Raw genomic sequence first — 18858 nt, forward strand, 5'->3', positions numbered from 1 at the left:
TGACCATTGTGCCTCCTAAAACCCTATTGGAGGAACGACCCAAGGTTTGTCGCCTCAGACATCCTCCAACGGGTTTTGAGAAGGATGCGAGTAGAGAGGAAGTCAGGAGTTGAGCAGAGATTAATTGCGACAGAGCTCATGTCATTGTTTTAGGTGGAATCTGATGTTGAATGATACATTTATTCTGTTTGCACGTATATCTTTGTTCTACTTGTGCTCTTTCCACAGGTGGCTCTGGCTTGCTGATAACATCTGATCTGATGAGACTCTTTATGCAGTTTGACTGATTTTATTCAATAAAGCTTCCAATGCCAAATTGAAATCATTTGAGATTCTGTAATTGATAGACAATAGTAGTTCCCAATCACATAATGACTATAAAACAAATGTTTTCCTCAGTTCACTGTTTGGTGACTGCATGGTGTTGTTTTGTCCTCAGTCCTCCTTTGAATGCTGTGTGTACTGATTCAGTTCTAAACGTCCATCATCGAGTCCATCCTCACCTCCTCCATCACTGCAACGGATTGTCCGGTCTGCTGAGAGGGTCATTGGTTGCAACCTGCGTTCCATCAAGGTCTTTCATGACTCCAGGGCAAGGAAGCGTGCAGGAAAGATCATCGCCGACCCCTTCCACCCCATCTTCCAAAGACTCCCCTCTGGCAAACGGTTCAGGTCATTCACAAACAAAACCTCCCACCACCTGAACAGTTTCTTCCCCGTGCCGTGGCCCTCACCAACCGTCCACCGGGTCCATGATGATCCTCTCATCCATGGACTTCACACTCTGCATTATTCATTCACGACTATGCACCTTGCACTATCATCCCATAACTGAGCATTGCTCTTTGCACATCTCTTACATGCAGAATTTAGAACGTTGATTATTTAGAACGTCAATTATTTAGCGTTCATAGTGTACATACTGTATGTTTCAGAGTCAGATTCCTATACATGCAAATGTATTTGGAATTTAAAGCTGATTCTGACATGTTAACCTGAGTTTAGCTGGTTTATCATGCAAGTTTACGTTCTATTATTTGGGACTGGTTATGTACTGGATGAACTGTAGCAGGTAGCAGATTCTCCCCTTTGTGTCTTCATGTAATTCAAAATACACTGTGTGTATCCTTGAGCTTAATACCCTAAATATTGGCTCCTGCCTGCAATTAGTGGACTCGTTTTGTGGTGTTTGCTAGAGCTGACTGTCTGCTTTTCATTTTACAGACGAACGTTGCTGACTAACAAGTAATTAGCTAGCTAACTTTAGTACGTAGATTCCACTCAACTCAAGGTATAGCATACCTATGATAATGTGTTTCCCAGTTAATTTGGTTATCAAGCTGCTGGGCTTCTCATTTGGCGCTTACTGCTCAAACCGGTTAGCTAGCTAAGCAGACTGCCCTATAGTGCATCACAAACAGAAGGCTCGAAATAGCCAATCACAACACTGGACTGGCCAATGGCAGGAATTTGTTTGTTCGTCCATCACTCCAGTAAAAGTGACAAATCTAAGGTTTTAGACTCGCCTTTAAGCCTACCCAAGGAACGCACTCGAGGGACCCGTCCTCTGGTCTGTCGACCACAATTCTTCTCTCTCAGTGTTTGCTCGCGCAATAATGTTTATTCTTGCTTGCGCGTGTTCGACTTTTGAATCGGATTTGACACCATACAGGTACACCCCCTGGACAGGAAACTAGTCAATCGCAGGGCCTAACCCCAAGTAGAGACACGTCACGTCCCATTTTTTATAGTCTTTGGTATTGGGCCGGGGATCGAAATCCCAACCTTCCAATCTCATGGCAGACATTCTAACTACAAGGCCACTGAGTTGGTGAAACTGTAAAAAACATTCAAAATAAGAGAGGGAAAAATTCCTTTCAATATTGCCTCTGTATACTCTTATTAACAGTTATTAGTTATTAATGAATAGTGTGTCTATAATCTTCTTCTTTTTTAAATCTCGTGCCAATATCAGTTCTTTTTAAGTCTTGGTTCCAGTAGTTTATATTTTTTCCTAAGAGATTGTCAGTTGGATATGATCTCTGCAAGGTTTTGTATATCTAACCTATCATATGAATATCCTTTTCTGACTCAAATTGGATTCCCTCAGATTGCTCTGATGTCCAAAACATTTAAACTAGAAATGTATTGATATGAAACTATTAAGTTGAATTTATTTTAAGATATCTACATTGGCCAGTCCAAAATTGCTTTTTATTTCTGTCATGGAAATAAATGTATTTCCTATTACCAAGTCATTTATGGTTTCTATGCTTTTAGTTTTCCATGTAGAACAATTTATCAGAGATTTCTGATAAGCTATCCAAGGATTGTTCCATAAGGTTGTGTTTTTAGGGAGTGATATTGGTTCTTGTAGAATATATTTAATGCGGTTCCATATTGTTATAGTGTTCTTAACTATGTAGAATATATTTCATGTTCTTCCATATTGTTATAATGTTCTTAACTATGTAGAATATATTTCATGTTCTTCCATATTGTTATAATGTTCTTAACTATGTAGAATATATTTCATGTTCTTCCATATTGTTATAATGTTCTTAACTATGTAGAATATATTTCATGTTCTTCCATATTGTTATAATGTACTTAACTATGTAGAATATATTTCATGTTCTTCCATATTGTTATAGTGTTCTTAACTATGTAGAATATATTTCATGTTCTTCCATATTGTTAAAGTGTTCTTAACTATGTAGAATATATTTCATGTTCTTCCATATTGTTATAGTGTTCTTAACTATGTAGAATATATTTCATGTTCTTCCATATTGTTATAATGTACTTAACTATGTAGAATATATTTCATGTTCTTCCATATTGTTATAATGTTCTTAACTATGTAGAATATATTTCATGTTCTTCCATATTGTTATAATGTTCTTAACTATGTAGAATATATTTCATGTTCTTCCATATTGTTAAAGTGTTCTTAACTATGTAGAATATATTTCATGTTCTTCCATATTGTTAAAGTGTTCTTAACTATGTAGAATATATTTCATGTTCTTCCATATTGTTATAGTGTTCTTAACTATGTAGAATATATTTCATGTTCTTCCATATTGTTATAGTGTTCTTAACTATGTAGAATAGTTGTAATGTGCTTCCATATTGTTATAATGTTCTTAACTATGTAGAATAGATGTATTGTGCTTCCATATTGTTATAGTGTTCTTAACTATGTAGAATATATTTCATGTTCTTCCATATTGTTATAATGTTCTTAACTATGTAGAATAGATTTCATGTTCTTCCATATTGTTAAAGTGTTCTTAACTATGTAGAATAGATTTCATGTTATTCCATATTGTTATAATGTACTTAACTATGTAGAATATATTTCATGTTCTTCCATATTGTTAAAGTGTTCTTAACTATGTAGAATATATTTCATGTTCTTCCATATTGTTATAGTGTTCTTAACTATGTAGAATAGATGTAATGTGCTTCCATATTGTTATAGTGTTCTTAACTATGTAGAATAGATTTCATGTTATTCCATATTGTTATAGTGTTCTTAACTATGTAGAATAGATTTCATGTTATTCCATATTGTTGTAATGTTCTTAACTATGACGTTCTTAGCTTTATCCTTAGAAAATATACATGTAAAAAGATCCTGGGGATTAGCATGCACATCTTAAATATGTACCCAATGTTCTACTTTAGTGTATTTAACTACAGTGCCTTGCGAAAGTATTCGGCCCCCTTGAACTTTGCGACCTTTTGCCACATTTCAGGCTTCAAACATAAAGATATAAAACTGTATTTTTTTGTGAAGAATCAACAACAAGTGGGACACAATCATGAAGTGGAACGACATTTATTGGATATTTCAAACTTTTTTAACAAATCAAAAACTGAAAAATTGGGCGTGCTAAATTATTCAGCCCCTTTACTTTCAGTGCAGCAAACTCTCTCCAGAAGTTCAGTGAGGATCTCTGAATGATCCAATGTTGACCTAAATGACTAATGATGATAAATACAATCCACTTGTGTGTAATCAAGTCTCCGTATAAATGCACCTGCACTGTGATAGTCTCAGAGGTCCGTTAAAAGCGCAGAGAGCATCATGAAGAACAAGGAACACACCAGGCAGGTCCGAGATACTGTTGTGAAGAAGTTTAAAGCCGGATTTGGATACAAAAAGATTTCCCAAGCTTTAAACATCCCAAGGAGCACTGTGCAAGCGATAATATTGAAATGGAAGGAGTATCAGACCACTGCAAATCTACCAAGATCTGGCCGTCCCTCTAAACTTTCAGCTCATACAAGGAGAAGACTGATCAGAGATGCAGCCAAGAGGCCCATGATCACTCTGGATGAACTGCAGAGATCTACAGCTGAGGTGGGAGACTCTGTCCATAGGACAACAATCAGTCGTATATTGCACAAATCTGGCCTTTATGAAAGAGTGGCAAGAAGAAAGCCATTTCTTAAAGATATCCATAAAAAGTGTCATTTAAAGTTTGCCACAAGCCACCTGGGAGACACACCAAACATGTGGAAGAAGGTGCTCTGGTCAGATGAAACCAAAATTGAACTTTTTGGCAACAATGCAAAACATTATGTTTGGCGTAAAAGCAACACAGCTGAACACACCATCCCCACTGTCAAACATGGTGGTGGCAGCATCATGGTTTGGGCCTGCTTTTCTTCAGCAGGGACAGGGAAGATGGTTAAAATTGATGGGAAGATGGATGGAGCCAAATACAGGACCATTCTGGAAGAAAACCTGATGGAGTCTGCAAAAGACCTGAGACTGGGACGGAGATTTGTCTTCCAACAAGACAATGATCCAAAACATAAAGCAAAATCTACAATGGAATGGTTCAAAAATAAACATATCCAGGTGTTAGAATGGCCAAGTCAAAGTCCAGACCTGAATCCAATCGAGAATCTGTGGAAAGAACTGAAAACTGCTGTACACAAATGCTCTCCATCCAACCTCACTGAGCTCAAGCTGTTTTGCAAGGAGGAATGGGAAAACATTTCAGTCTCTCGATGTGCAAAACTGATAGAGACATACCCCAAGCGACTTACAGCTGTAATCGCAGCAAAAGGTGGCGCTACAAAGTATTAACTTAAGGGGGCTGAATAATTTTGCATGCCCAATTTTTCAGTTTTTGATTTGTTAAAAAAGTTTGAAATATCCAATAAATGTCGTTCCACTTCATGATTGTGTCCCACTTGTTGTTGATTCTTCACAAAAAAATACAGTTTTATATCTTTATGTTTGAAGCCTGAAATGTGGCAAAAGGTCGCAAAGTTCAAGTGGGCCGAATACTTTCGCAAGACACTGTATATGTCGCAAGTGGCAAGTTGATACAATTCCAAGTCTGGAAGGTTAAAACCACCCCCTGACTTAGGAAGATGTAAAACCTTCCTTTTTAGTCTATGAGTTTTATTTCCCCATATAAAGTCTGTTATGATGAGTATACTTTTTTAAATAATGTCTTCGGTGGGGTAATTGGTATATTATTTCTTCATAGTTCACTTTAGAAAACAGATCCTCAAACTGTTATCCTTCTTGGCATTACAGAGGGATGACATGGAGGCTATCCCAGGATACCTTTCTCTCCACCAGACCGCTCACATCATGACGCTGAAGTGGACGCCCAATCAGCTGATGAACGGCTCTGTGGGAGACCTGGACTATGAGCACAGGTGGGGAGAGCAATTCACTAATGATCCTATCTCTCACTTATGTACATCAAGATGGCACTGCAAGGTGATGACTGTTTGAAGGAACACCATACACCAACTGTGTGTTTAAGTTGATGTCTACAGTTGGTGCAGCGGTTCAGTGTGACTAAATCATGTAGCGTGTCTAAGTGTTACTCAGGAGGGCTTTGTGTCCTGAGGTCAACTCTGGAGAGGGGAATATGACGAGGGTTGTTTGTAGGGGCAGCAGGGGGACATGTTCAAGCATACTTCAAAGTAACTAGTCATATCATTTTAGTGACTTTGGTTCTTAGCCCGTGGTGTTGTTTGCTGTGTATCACTTAAATTTTCATTAAAGAGCACTTTTGGGAGCAGCAAACACTCTTACTTATGCAAAATACTGAACCCCAACTTTAATCATTTCTACATTCAGTAACACAGACCGTATTCAGAATTCTGCACACACCAAGAGAGACACACAACACACATATCCCCATGGCGATCTTTGTTGTTCAACTCAGTGTGACAAGGTGAGTGATGTCTCAATAACCCCGGCTTTGATTCCATCTCTTTCAGTGTGTACTGGGACTACGCTATGACCATACGTCTGGAGGAGATTGTTTATTTGCACTGTCATCAGCAGGGTAGGTCCACCAATGGAGGCTAGTGGAGAGAGACATTGGGAGGACAGGCTCATTGTAATGTCTGGATTGTAATCGGCACATCTTGTATGGAGCTCAACTACTTGCTACTGCTATCAACGACAGCTAGTTCTGGTTCATTTACGGAGTTGTTCATATCATTTTTTGATATTTAAAAGGTCCATAAAAGGTATAAATTATTCTCTGCAGTGGACACCGGGGGCACGGTGGTGCTGGTGAGCCAGGACGGCATCCAGAGACCCCCGCTGCGCTTCCCCAGAGGGGGGCACTTGCTCCAGTTCCTCTCCTGCCTGGAGAACGGCCTTCTGCCACACGGCCAGCTCGACCCTCCGCTCTGGTCCCAGAGGGGAAAGGTCATCCCTATTTCATTTGATTATTAAAAAAAAGACAGATCTTGAGTTATTTTAGCCAATGTGTATGTGTGAGTATATGTGTTAGACTGCTTAAAGCCTATATCATGTCTACTGGGCAGAATAAATAATGAAACCCTCCCACACAAGGCTTCTTTAAGCCAGACCTTATTAAGTATTGCTTATATAGGCAGTCCTTCTGTTTGGTGGAAGTGTGGATGTTTTACAAATCTAGACTATTTAAAGACACTGTGCTATCAAAATCTTAATTTAAAAAAATGTCTTCATTAACAAAGAATGCTGTTAATCATTTTAGATTTTGACAGTTTGTCATATTTTTGGGGCATTTACTGTATCTAACATTCCCCTAATTTCTGACTACAGGGGAAAGTGTTCCCTAAACTGAGAAACAGGTGTTCACAGGGATCCTCGGACTCCGTGTCTGATAAGGAGGAGGACGAGGCCACGGACTATGTTTTCCGCATCCTGTTCCCCAACAGCCAATCAGAGTTTGGTAAGTGACCTCAACCCCTCCTCCATTCACGTGATCACTTCAGGTGGTCACTTCAGGTGCTGTTTTTTGTTTGAAAAAAATCCAACTGTCCTCATTGTCCATTCCAGTGACTATAACCCACCCTCCCCGTCTTCCCCCGGGGGTTCCTCTCCTGTCCCGCTCCTTCTCCCTCCACCTGAGAGGACAGCCCCCAACCAAAGGGAACCTGGTGGTCCCTAAGCGCTCCTGCAGTTGTCCCGGAGACCCCCCATCGCCCACCACAGGGAACAGCTGTAACGTTACCACACCTCAGCTCCTCCTTCAGTCTGTCCGTCCACTTGCTTTGCTTCAATCACTGCCTCGCCCTCTGTCTCCTTCCTGCAAATCTTACAAATGAGTCCCCTAATCAAGCGCTCTCTGTCCTCTTCCCTTAACCTCAGTCCCTCTTCAAATCAAATCAAATTTTATTTGTCACATACACATGGTTAGCAGATGTTAATGCGAGTGTAGCGAAATGCTTGTGCTTCTAGTTCCGACAATGCAGTAATAACCAACAAGTAATCTAACTAACAATTACAAAACTACTGTCTTGTACACAGTGTAAGGGGATAAAGAATATGTACATAAGGATATATGAATGAGTGATGGTACAGAGCAGCATAGGCAAGATACAGTAGATGGTATCGAGTACAGTATATACATATGAGATGAGTATGTAAACAAAGTGGCATAGTTAAAATGGCTAGTGATACATGTATTACATAAGGATACAGTCGATGATATAGAGTACAGTATATACGTAAGCATATGAGATGAATAATGTAGGGTAAGTAACATTATATAAGGTAGCATTGTTTAAAGTGGCTAGTGATATATTTACATCATTTCCCATCAATTCCCATTATTAAAGTGGCTGGAGTTGAGTCAGTGTCAGTGTGTTGGCAGCAGCCACTCAATGTTAGTGGTGGCTGTTTAACAGTCTGATGGCCTTGAGATAGAAGCTGTTTTTCAGTCTCTCGTCCCAGCTTTGATGCACCTGTACTGACCTCGCCTTCTGGATGATAGCGGGGTGAACAGGCAGTGGCTCGGGTGGTTGATGTCCTTGATGATCTTTATGGCCTTCCTGTGACATCGGGTGGTGTAGGTGTCCTGGAGGGCAGGTAGTTTGCCCCCGGTGATGCGTTGTGCAGACCTCACTACCCTCTGGAGAGCCTTACGGTTGAGGGCGGAGCAGTTGCCGTACCAGGCGGTGATACAGCCCGCCAGGATGCTCTCGATTGTGCATCTGTAGAAGTTTGTGAGTGCTTTTGGTGACAAGCCGAATTTCTTCAGCCTCCTGAGGTTGAAGAGGCGCTGCTGCGCCTTCTTCACAATGCTGTCTGTGTGAGTGGACCAATTCAGTTTGTCTGTGATGTGTATGCCGAGGAACTTAAAACTTGCTACCCTCTCCACTACTGTTCCATCGATGTGGATTGGGGGGTGTTCCCTCTGCTGTTTCCAGAAGTCCACAATCATCTCCTTAGTTTTGTTGACGTTGAGTGTGAGGTTATTTTCCTGACACCACACTCCGAGGGCCCTCACCTCCTCCCTGTAGGCCGTCTCGTCGTTGTTGGTAATCAAGCCTACCACTGTTGTGTCGTCCGCAAACTTGATGATTGAGTTGGAGGCGTGCGTGGCCACGCAGTCGTGGGTGAACAGGGAGTACAGGAGAGGGCTCAGAACGTACCCTTGTGGAGCCCCAGTGTTGAGGATCAGTCGGGTGGAGAAGTTGTTACCTACTCTCACAACCTGGGGGCGGCCCGTCAGGAAGTCCAGTACCCAGTTGCACAGGGCGGGGTCGAGACCCAGGGTCTCGAGCTTGATGACGAGTTTGGAGGGTACTATGGTGTTAAATGCTGAGCTGTAGTCGATGAACAGCATTCTCACATAGGTATTCCTCTTGTCCAGATTAGTTAGGGCAGTGTGCAGTGTGGTTGCAATTGCGTTGTCTGTGGACCTATTGGGGCGGTAAGCAAATTGGAGTGGGTCTAGTGTGTCAGGTAGGGTGGAGGTGATATGGTCCTTCACTAGTCTCTCAAAGCACTTCATGATGGCGGAAGTGAGTGCTACGGGGCAGTAGTCGTTTAGCTCAGTTACCTTAGATTTCTTGGGAACAGGAATAACGGTGGCCATCTTGAAGCATGTAGGGACAGCAGACTGGGATAAGGATTGATTGAATATGTCCGTAAACACACCAGCCAGCTGGTCTGCACATGCTCTGAGGACGCGGCTGGGGATGCCGTCTGGGCCTGCAGCCTTGTGAGGGTTAACCCGTTTAAATGTTTTACTCATGTCGGCTGCAGTGAAGGAGAGTCCGCAGGTTTTGGTAGCGGGCCGTGTCAGTGGCACTGTATTGTCCTCAAAGCGAGCAAAGAAGTTATTTAGTCTGTCTGGGAGCAAGACATCCTGGTCCGTGACGGGGCTGGTTTTCTTTTTGTAATCCGTGATTGACTGTAAACCCTGCCACATACCTCTTATGTCTGAGCCGTTGAATTGCAACTCTACTTTGTCTCTATACTGACGCATAGCTTGTTTGATTGCCTTGCGGAGGGAATAGCTACACTGTTTGTATTCGGTCATGTTTCCGGTCACCTTGCCCTGGTTCATAGCAGTGGTTCGCGCTTTCAGTGTCGCGCGAATGCTCCCATCAATCCATGGTTTCTGGTTTGGGAATGTTTTAATAGTTGCTGTGGGTACGACATCGCCAATGCACTTTCTAATGAACTCGCTCACCGAATCAGCGTATTTGTCAATGTTGTTGTTGGATGCAATGCGAAACATATCCCAATCCACGTGATCAAAGCAGTCTTGAAGCGTGGAATCAGATTGGTCAGACCAGCTTTGAACAGACCTGAGCGCGGGAGCTTCCTGTTTTAGTTTCTGTCTGTAGGCTGGAAGCAACAAAATGGAGTCGTGGTCAGCTTTTCCGAAAGAAGGGCAGGGGAGGGCCTTATATGCATCGCGGAAGTTAGAATAGCAATGATCTTTATTTGATTAAAAAAATAAAAAAATAAATGTTACCTTTATTTAACCAGGCAAATCAGTGAAGACAAATTATTATTTACAATGACGGCCTACACCGGCCAAAGACTGGCGACACTGAGACAATTGTGCACCGCCCTGTGGGACTCCCAATCACGGTCGGTTGTGATACAGCCTGGATTCCAACCAGGGTGTCTGTAGTTTGAAACAAATCAAAATATATTTCATATTTGAAATTCTTAGAAGTAACCACCCTTTTCCTTGATGACATACTCTTGGCATTTTCTCAACCAGCTTGAATTGTAAATTAATCACTGACAGTGTCACCAGAAAAGCACCCCACACCATCACACCTCCTCCTCCATGCTTCACGGCGGGGACCACAGGTGGAGATCATCCGTTCACCTACTCTGCGTCTGACAAAGACATGGCAGTTGGAACCAAAAATCTCTCATTTGGACTCGTTGGTGTCCTTTAGTAGTGGTTTCTTTGCAGCAATTCGATCATGAAGGCCTGATTCACGCAGTCTCCTCTGAACAGTTGATGTTGACATGTGTCTGTTACTTAAACTCTGTGAAGCATTTATTTGGGCTGCAAGCTGAGGTGCAGTTAACTCTAATGAACTTATCCTCTGTAGCAGAGGTAACTCTGGGTCTTCCTTTCCTGTGGCGATCCTCATGAGAGCCAGTTTCATCATAGAGCTTGAGATGGAAAGAAATTCCACAAATTAACTTTTAACAAGGCACACCTGTTATTTGAAATTCATTCCAGGTGACTACCTCGTGAAGCTGGTTGAGAGAATGCCAAGTGTGTGCAAATCTGCCATCAAGGCAAATTTGTTTAACAATTGTTTTGGTTACTACATGATTCCATATGTGTTATTTAATAGTTGTGTTGTCTTCACTATTATTCTACAATGTAGAAAATAGTAAAAATAAAGAAAAACCCATGAATGAGTAGGTGTGTCCAAACTTTTGACTGGTGTGTGTGTGTGTGTATTCTGTGGTGCAGTGGCCCCAGAGCTAATGGACCAGGAGGCAAACATCTGGCAGCCCACAACCAGGAAATCCTCCTGCTCGTCCTGTACCCAGTGCAGCTTCTCAGACGGAGGGCCTCCCAATGGGTGCAACCATGAAAGGTCAGAGACAGAGACACACACTGCTGGTTACCCAGATATCATCCCTGGACTTTACCTATCTCACTGGCCTGAGAAGGATATAAGATCCCCAGACTCCGGTTCAAATACTGCTTGAAATCTTTCAAATACTTTGTTATTTTTCTTTAACCTGCCTGGAGTGCCAGGTGGGCAGGGTATGCACTTTTTGGACTTTTCTATTGGTTCCATTGCACTAGGCACCCTTAATCAAGCACATATACAGTATTTTATATGATTTCAAATAATATTTGAACCCAGGTTTATTACATGTTGATACTATAGTGCATGCATTTATCTCATCGTTTGAAATGTACTGTTTTATTACCCAATTACGGTTTTGATGTCCTTATGAACAGTGAATGGAGAAGGACATCTATTTAATTCATATTGTAATTCATTTGAGGCAATATTTCCTAAATAATTGGTAACGCTGGACAGTTACTTTAAGATGTTCTTGTGAATGGAGAATAGAGAATGTTTGGGATCAAAATGAAAGTCTTGGACATGTTTAAGACGAGGTGGAGCCCGTATGGAGAACACTTTGACTTATGTGCTGTTTCCCTCTGCAGAGCCCCTTTGAAGCTGCTGTGCGACCAAATGAAGTATCAGATCATCTCCCGGGCTTTCTATGGCTGTATGTGATTGTGAACACAAATCTTGTATCTTCTTTCCCCCTAGATGATTTGCAACGTTTTGCAACAGATTTTAATTTAAAGCAGCTTATCAATTAGTCTAGCATCCAACTATTAATTAAACGTCAGAAATGTCAGATCGCCTTATTTAGATACTGTATCACATAAAATCTTGGAATGTCAGAAGGAGGCTCATTTGATAGCGGTTGTGTTTTTGTATTCCAGGGCTGGCTTATTGTCGTCACCTGTCCACCGTACGTACACACCTCTCGGCCCTGGTCAACCACACTATTGTGGCGCCCGACGCGCCCGGCGATGCCTTAGGGGGCCTCACTGCCGAGGTGTGGCAGAGGTTCCTTCAGGACTGCACCGTAAGCAGCATCACCGTCACATCATTAGCAGTGTCGCTAAGGTTGACACTTTAGTCATCACACACACACACACACACACACACACACACACACACTGTGCAGTACCAGACAGCCCAAACCCCCTGGCGACGAGATGCGCACACACACACATACGCACGCACGTACACATGCACACACACACACACACACACACACTCATCAGTATTCATCCGTTAGTCATCACATTGCTCACACATTCTTAGTCACACAACCAGCCGTATGCAAGCTTGACTAATGCCCTGCCTGTCAGCGTATCAACAGCATACATTTTCATTGGAGGGATTTTGTTGAATAATCAACCGATGGGAGGCATTCAGTTGACTTATGTTTCAAGTTCATCCATGTGTGTCCAATCTGTGTTTGTAGAGTTCTACTGGCTGTAGTCAATCTTAACATTTTTCTCACAATTGTAGTTCAGTATTATTCATTATTAAAGAGGGGATTAGGGCCCCCACTGGCATCCAGTGGTACACAACCATTCTGCACGTTGATTGATCAAATAAAATAAAATAGTATACAACAGGTGTGCCGAATACAACATGTTACAAGCCCTTCACCAACAATGCAGTTTTAAGAAAAATAAAAGTTAAGCAAAAATGTACTAAATAAATGAAAGTAAAAAAATAAAAGAGCAACAATAATAAAATAACAATAATGAGTCTATATACAGGGGTACCGGTATATTTCTTTATTTTTGCTATTTTCTACATTGTAGAATAATAGTGAAGACATTAAAACTTTGAAATAACACATATGGAATCATGTAGTAACCGATAAAGTGTTAAACAAATAAAAATATATTTTACATTTTAGATTCTTCAAAGTAGCCACCCTTTGCCTTGATGACAGCTTTGCACAATCTTGGCATTCTCTCAACCAGCTTCATGAGGAATGCTTTTCCAACGGTCTTGAAGGAGTTCCCACATATGCTGTGCACTTGTTGGCTGCTTTTCCTTCACTCTGCGGTCCAACTCATCCCAAACCATTTCAATTGGGTTGAGGTCGGGTGATTGTGGAGGCCAGGTCATCTGATGCAGCACGCCATCACTCTCCTTCTTGGTCAAATAGCCCTTACACAGCCTGGAGGTGTGTTTTGGGTCATTGGTATGTTGAAAAACAAATGATAGTCCCACTAAGCGCAAACCAGATGAGATGGAGTATTGCTGCAGAATGCTGTGTTAGCTATGCTGGTTAAGTGTGCCTTGAATTCTAAATAAATCACAGTGTCACCAGCAAAGCACCCCCACAGCATCACACCTCTTCCTCCATACTTCCCGGTGGGAACCACACATGCGGACATAAGTTGTTCACCTACTCTGCATCTCACAAAGACATGGCGGTTGGAACCAAAAATCTCCAATTTGGACTCATCCGACCAAAGGACATATTTCCACCGGTCTAATGTCCATTGCTCATGTTTCTTGGCCCAAGCAAGTCTCTTCTTATTATTGGTGTCCTTTAGTAGTGGTTTCTTTGCAGCAATTTGACCATGAAGGCCTGATTCACGCAGTCTTCTCTGAACAGTTGATGTTGAGATGTCTGATATTTGAACTCTGTGAAGCATTTATTTGGACTGCAAGCTGAGTTGCAGTTAATTCTAGTGAACTTATCCTCTGCAGCAGAGGTAACTTTGCATCTTCCTTTCCTGTGGCGGTCCTCATGAGAGCCAGTTTCATCATAGTGCTTGATGGTTTTTGCGACTGTACTTGAAGAAACTTTCAAAGTTCTTGACATTTTCCGCATTGACTGACTTTCATGTCTTAAAGTAACGATGGACTGTCATTTCTCTTTGCTTAGTTGAGCTTTTTTTCTCTTTGCTTAATTAACTTTTAACAAGGCATATGTTCATGTGAATGTTTTTATGTGCCAGTGTCTATGGTAACATTAGTGTATTCATGTGTGGGTACATCGTGTGTGCACTGTTCAGATCTTTGGTACGCCAGACTCAATCAAACGCTCAAAACTAGTAACTGAAAGAAAACAACTGCTACTGGTATTTGAACTGGGTCTGTACGTAGGGCTTTCTATATCTGTGTGTGTTGTGGCTCAATGACTGAAGCCTCTCCCTCCCCTCTCTCATTCTGTTATCTCCCTCCTTGTTCTCCCTCCCTGTTCTCCTTCCTTGCTCTCTCTCCCTGCTCTCCAGGCCTATAAGGAGCAGGAGCTGTTGCGCCTGGTCTACTTTGGTGGTGTTGACCCTTCACTGCGTAAGGAGGTGTGGCCCTTCCTCCTGGGCCACTACCAGTTTGGCATGTCTGAGGATGACAGGAAAGAGGTTGGTGTCCCCCTTGCCATCGGAGGTCACCACCAAACCACTTGATCTCCGACCCCTGACACTTGCCCTGTGACACTGTGCAGGTGGATGAGCAGGTGCGGGCGTGCTACGAGCAGACCATGAGCGAGTGGCTGGGCTGCGAGGCCATCGTGCGGCAGCGGGAGAAGGAGCAGCACGCTGCGGCACTGGCTAAATGCTCGTCCATCTCAGCCAGTGTGGATAATCCAAGCACTGTGCAGAGGATGCTGCACCGTGACTCCAGTGTCAGCAATGAGGTGACACACACACACACACGCCCACCTGCCCATGTGCACACATTTTTTAAAACATTTTACATTTTATTTAACCTTTATTTAACCAGGTAGGCCAGTTGAGAACAATTTCTCATTTACAACTGCGTCCTGGCCAAGATAAAGCAAATCAGTGCGACAAAAACAACAACACAGGGTCTGTACATAGTCTTGTGGCACACAGGATACCCGGGAGACCAACATGTTAGCTCTCCAACGCCTCAATAATATGAAACTACAAAGCATATTGTGTAATGTTCATTTGAAGCACCAATAATACACTGCCTTTACGACAGTTATATATCATTACATACAGGCCTACAGAATTACTTGTCCACATGAGTGTTTTGTATGGATAATGTTGTTCCAGGGTTTTATTGACCTGTTTTCTCCCCTGCTTGTTCTCTGGTACTACTCATGCTAGTCCTCCCAGAGCTGCAGCTCAGACAGACAGAGCCTGGCTCGCTTGCAGAGTGACTCTGACAGCAGTACCCAGGTACCCATATAGACAGAGATCCTCTTAAATATATAAAATGTTAAATGCATTCCATAAGTAATTCTATGCCCCTCTACACATAATTAACAGTAATGAATTATTTATAATTGATGAACAATAAGAATAATAACACACACAGAGCTGAATATACACTCACAAAGGCTACTATACACAAAGGCTACTTAGTCTCACGGGACTGAAAAGAGAACTATAGAACAATGTCCTGAGCTTACCTGTGGTGTACAACTTTATTTTGGTCCACCAATCACTATTCTAGTGGAAATATGTTGTATTTTGGCTTCAAGTTCAAAATCGAAGAGCACCTCCGAAAGCTAAAAATAGTTCCATGACAGTTTTTGTAATATTCATACCAAAAACACCTTTCATATTACAACTGTGCGATTCCTATTGTTCCAAAACTATGGAATTACCTTAGTCTTTTACAGTCTTTAGCTTTTTTGAACCAATATCGCTCTCTCTCCTGCTAGTTCTTCACATCCTCCCTTCCCTTCCCTTACACTAGCCTGCTTCCCTTTGACTTCCCTTTGTTCTTTCAGGTGTTTGAGTCTGTGGAGGAAGTGGAACAGATCGAGACAGAGCCCAAGAGTGAGGAGGCCAAGCCGGTTCCCAAGATCCCCAATGGAGGAGGCCTGCCCAACGTGGCCAGCTCCCCAGACTCGGGGCATCCCTCCTCTCGCAACTTCTCTGTCACCTCGGGCATGTCAGACCACTCTCTGAGCACAGAGGACAGCACTGTGCCTGACACCAACCCCAAAACCACCATCAGTACTCCTCCACAGCTGACCCCAGCCCAACAGATCCCAGTCAAAGTCCATCAGGAAGAGTTGGAAGCAGATGACCCAAATGTCCAGCCCCTGACCCTGCAGGATGAGAAGGACCTCCAGGCCAAGGACCGGCCAGATAAGGAGGAAAAAGAGAAGGAAGAGAGTGTGACTGAAGTGGCCCAAGATACTGAGGACACCAAGACAGAAGATCCAGAGGTAAAAATGGGGGAAAATCCAGAGACGGGGGAGGACAAGGCAGCAGACCCAGCTGAGCTAGAGAGCCTGAAAATAGAAGAAGAGAAGGCTTCCATGACTCTATCTAATGAGAAAGATGAGGTAAGGACCTCTGAAAAGGAAGACAGCAAGTTACCAAAAGCAGAAGTGGATGCTGTAAAAGGAACAGTGGAGTCCAAAACAGATGAGTCCAAAACAAGGGAGGCTAAAGAGCCTGATGCAGAAGTGATGAAAATGTTGGATGGAGAGCCAACAATGCAAGTACACACAGAGGAGATGCAGTCACTGGAACCTGGGGAGTCAGGAGAAACAAAGGAGAACAAAGGACCAGAACCAGAGTCTGTCGACCCAGAAGAGAATAAGACATCCCAAACATACAATAGAGAGCCAAAAGGGGAGAATACATCGATATCAACGGTGACTGCAGAAGCAACGGAAGACACAGCATCAGAACTGGATGATGAAAGAACTTCAGAAACAGGGGCTGGAGAAACAAAGAGTGCTGAAACAACAGAGGTAAAGGAAGCCAATGCAACAAATGTAGAAAAGACAGAAACTGAGAAGGGAGTAGAAGCCAATCAGACTTTGAAATCTGAAGAGGTAGTCGAAACAAAGGTGTATAAGACAGTGTCACCAGAAGAGGTTGCAGAGGCAAAAGTGGAGGAGATAAAAAAATCAGAGGAAGTGGGAGAAATAAAGGAGGAGGAGATCATACTATCTGAGGCCAAGCTGCTAGAGTCAGAGAAGAATAAAAGCCCTGTTGCAGAGACCAGCGTGGCAAGAGCAATGGATAGCACCACCAGGCTCAAAGAGGCTCTGGCCACCACAGAATTAGACGAGTCTCCTTCGGCCATTGAGATGGAGGAGATTTCCTCAGCTAAATTCTCCATGGCCCTACCGTGGGACAGGAAGGGCCTGTGTGAAAGCTCCGGGGTCGGGGCTGCTCTCTCTGAGGGCTCAGTTCACCATCTGGAGCTCCGTTTGGAGGAGAAGGAGAAGTGCAAGCCCAGCCCTGAGGGCACAGAGTCCATCATGTCTGAGGAGCCTGAGATGGAGAGCCTCTTCCCTAAATTTGATTTCCTGACCGTGGGAGGAGAGCTGAAAATCTCTCCAGTGCCATCCATCGGAACCACCTACTCTGTAGGCACTTGGCATTTCATTTTTTAGAATAAAAGTTTGGAATAATCGAGATCTATTTAGGTGTTTGGTTATTCTTTAAAATTTGTGTGGTGGTTTTGCACCTTTGTTGTAGCAAGAGCTTTTGGACATGTACACGATCAACCTGCATCGCATTGAGAAGGATGTCCAGAGGTGTGACAGAAACTACTGGTACTTTACCCCTGCCAACCTGGAGAAACTGCGCAACATCATGTGCAGGTAAAATAAAAACAATGCCATTCATGATTCTCTACTCCACTTTTGTAGACAGGTTTGTAAATAATCTAGCACTCATTATGTTATGTGTGGAGCGCAATTAATACATGGAAAATTGGAAGAATGAATGAGTCACACTACACAGTACATGATGCTGACTTCTCTTCACAGCTATATCTGGCAGCACCTGGAGATTGGCTATGTGCAGGGCATGTGTGACCTGCTAGCTCCCCTCCTTGTCATTCTGGATGATGGTGAGTTAACGCTGTGAGTCAAGGCTGTGAGCTGTGTTGTGTTCCTCCCTCACTCTCCTCCTTGGTAGTTGGATATTGATTCTGCGATGGCCGCAAAATGTGTCAACCTTCAAGATAATTTTTTCTTCTTAAAAGTGATTTGACTTGATCAGTAATTTTTTCTGTCTGTTTTTCTGATGCTCATTAAGAAAAAAAAATAGATTTGCATCATGTGGTTCAATGTGGGTGTGTTATGTTCGCTATAATGTACCCTGGCAGTTACTGTTGTTTGTCTCTATTGAGTAACGGTAGCAACATTTCGCCCTCGAAATAGAATTAATATAAGATAAATCAAGAAATCTGTAATTAATTTAGACGTTTTTGCCAAGGTGGTCTTAATCGTGCAATTTTACATCTATCTAAGGTGCAGTATTTCTCAAGTAAAGAAACTGTATGAAAACTAGTAGTGCACTGCAGAAAGTATCGAGTCAGCTGCTACTGCGCTCTGAACTGATTTCTGAGAACGTCTACAATTTATCATCAGCGAGCTGTCAAATTATCGTAAATAAAGCACCAGCTGCACACTGTTTATCAGTGGCTTTTGTTTTTTCCTTAAATAGCCATCTGTCTTATGTAACTATACCAAACGTAACATATCATACTAATTTGAGTGTCTTGGATTTACATTTACTATGTTACGTCTAGTCTATGAGAACAAGCTGGGAAGAGACCACTCCGATCAGGATAGAAATGCTTCAC

The 18858-nt window shown here is 42.5% G+C and overlaps 1 protein-coding gene across 5 annotated transcripts in view; it reads left to right on the forward strand.

Moving 5' to 3' along the window:
- Positions 1–18858, forward strand: part of LOC110525371 (small G protein signaling modulator 1) — an 81795-nt gene that overhangs the window by 39028 nt on the left and 23909 nt on the right. For 2 of the 5 annotated variants that reach the window (XM_036979501.2, XM_036979502.2), the window contains exons 9-22: positions 5567–5691; positions 6265–6332; positions 6540–6703; positions 7085–7214; positions 7322–7486; positions 11226–11352; positions 11940–12004; positions 12228–12373; positions 14559–14687; positions 14771–14962; positions 15402–15473; positions 16031–17632; positions 17745–17869; positions 18038–18120. In XM_036979501.2, the coding sequence (XP_036835396.2) occupies positions 5567–5691; positions 6265–6332; positions 6540–6703; positions 7085–7214; positions 7322–7486; positions 11226–11352; positions 11940–12004; positions 12228–12373; positions 14559–14687; positions 14771–14962; positions 15402–15473; positions 16031–17632; positions 17745–17869; positions 18038–18120 (3193 nt within the window). Of the gene's footprint in view, positions 1–536; positions 673–5566; positions 5692–6264; positions 6333–6539; positions 6704–7084; positions 7215–7321; positions 7487–11225; positions 11353–11939; positions 12005–12227; positions 12374–14558; positions 14688–14770; positions 14963–15401; positions 15474–16030; positions 17633–17744; positions 17870–18037; positions 18121–18858 lie in introns of those variants that run through there. The other 3 variants (XM_036979504.2, XM_090237103.1, XM_090237104.1) reach the window with 2 other exon arrangements.

Source organism: Oncorhynchus mykiss, chromosome 6, assembly GCF_057628025.1.
Source record: "Oncorhynchus mykiss isolate SJ-2025 chromosome 6, ASM5762802v1, whole genome shotgun sequence".
Classification (NCBI taxonomy): Eukaryota; Metazoa; Chordata; class Actinopteri; order Salmoniformes; family Salmonidae; genus Oncorhynchus; species Oncorhynchus mykiss.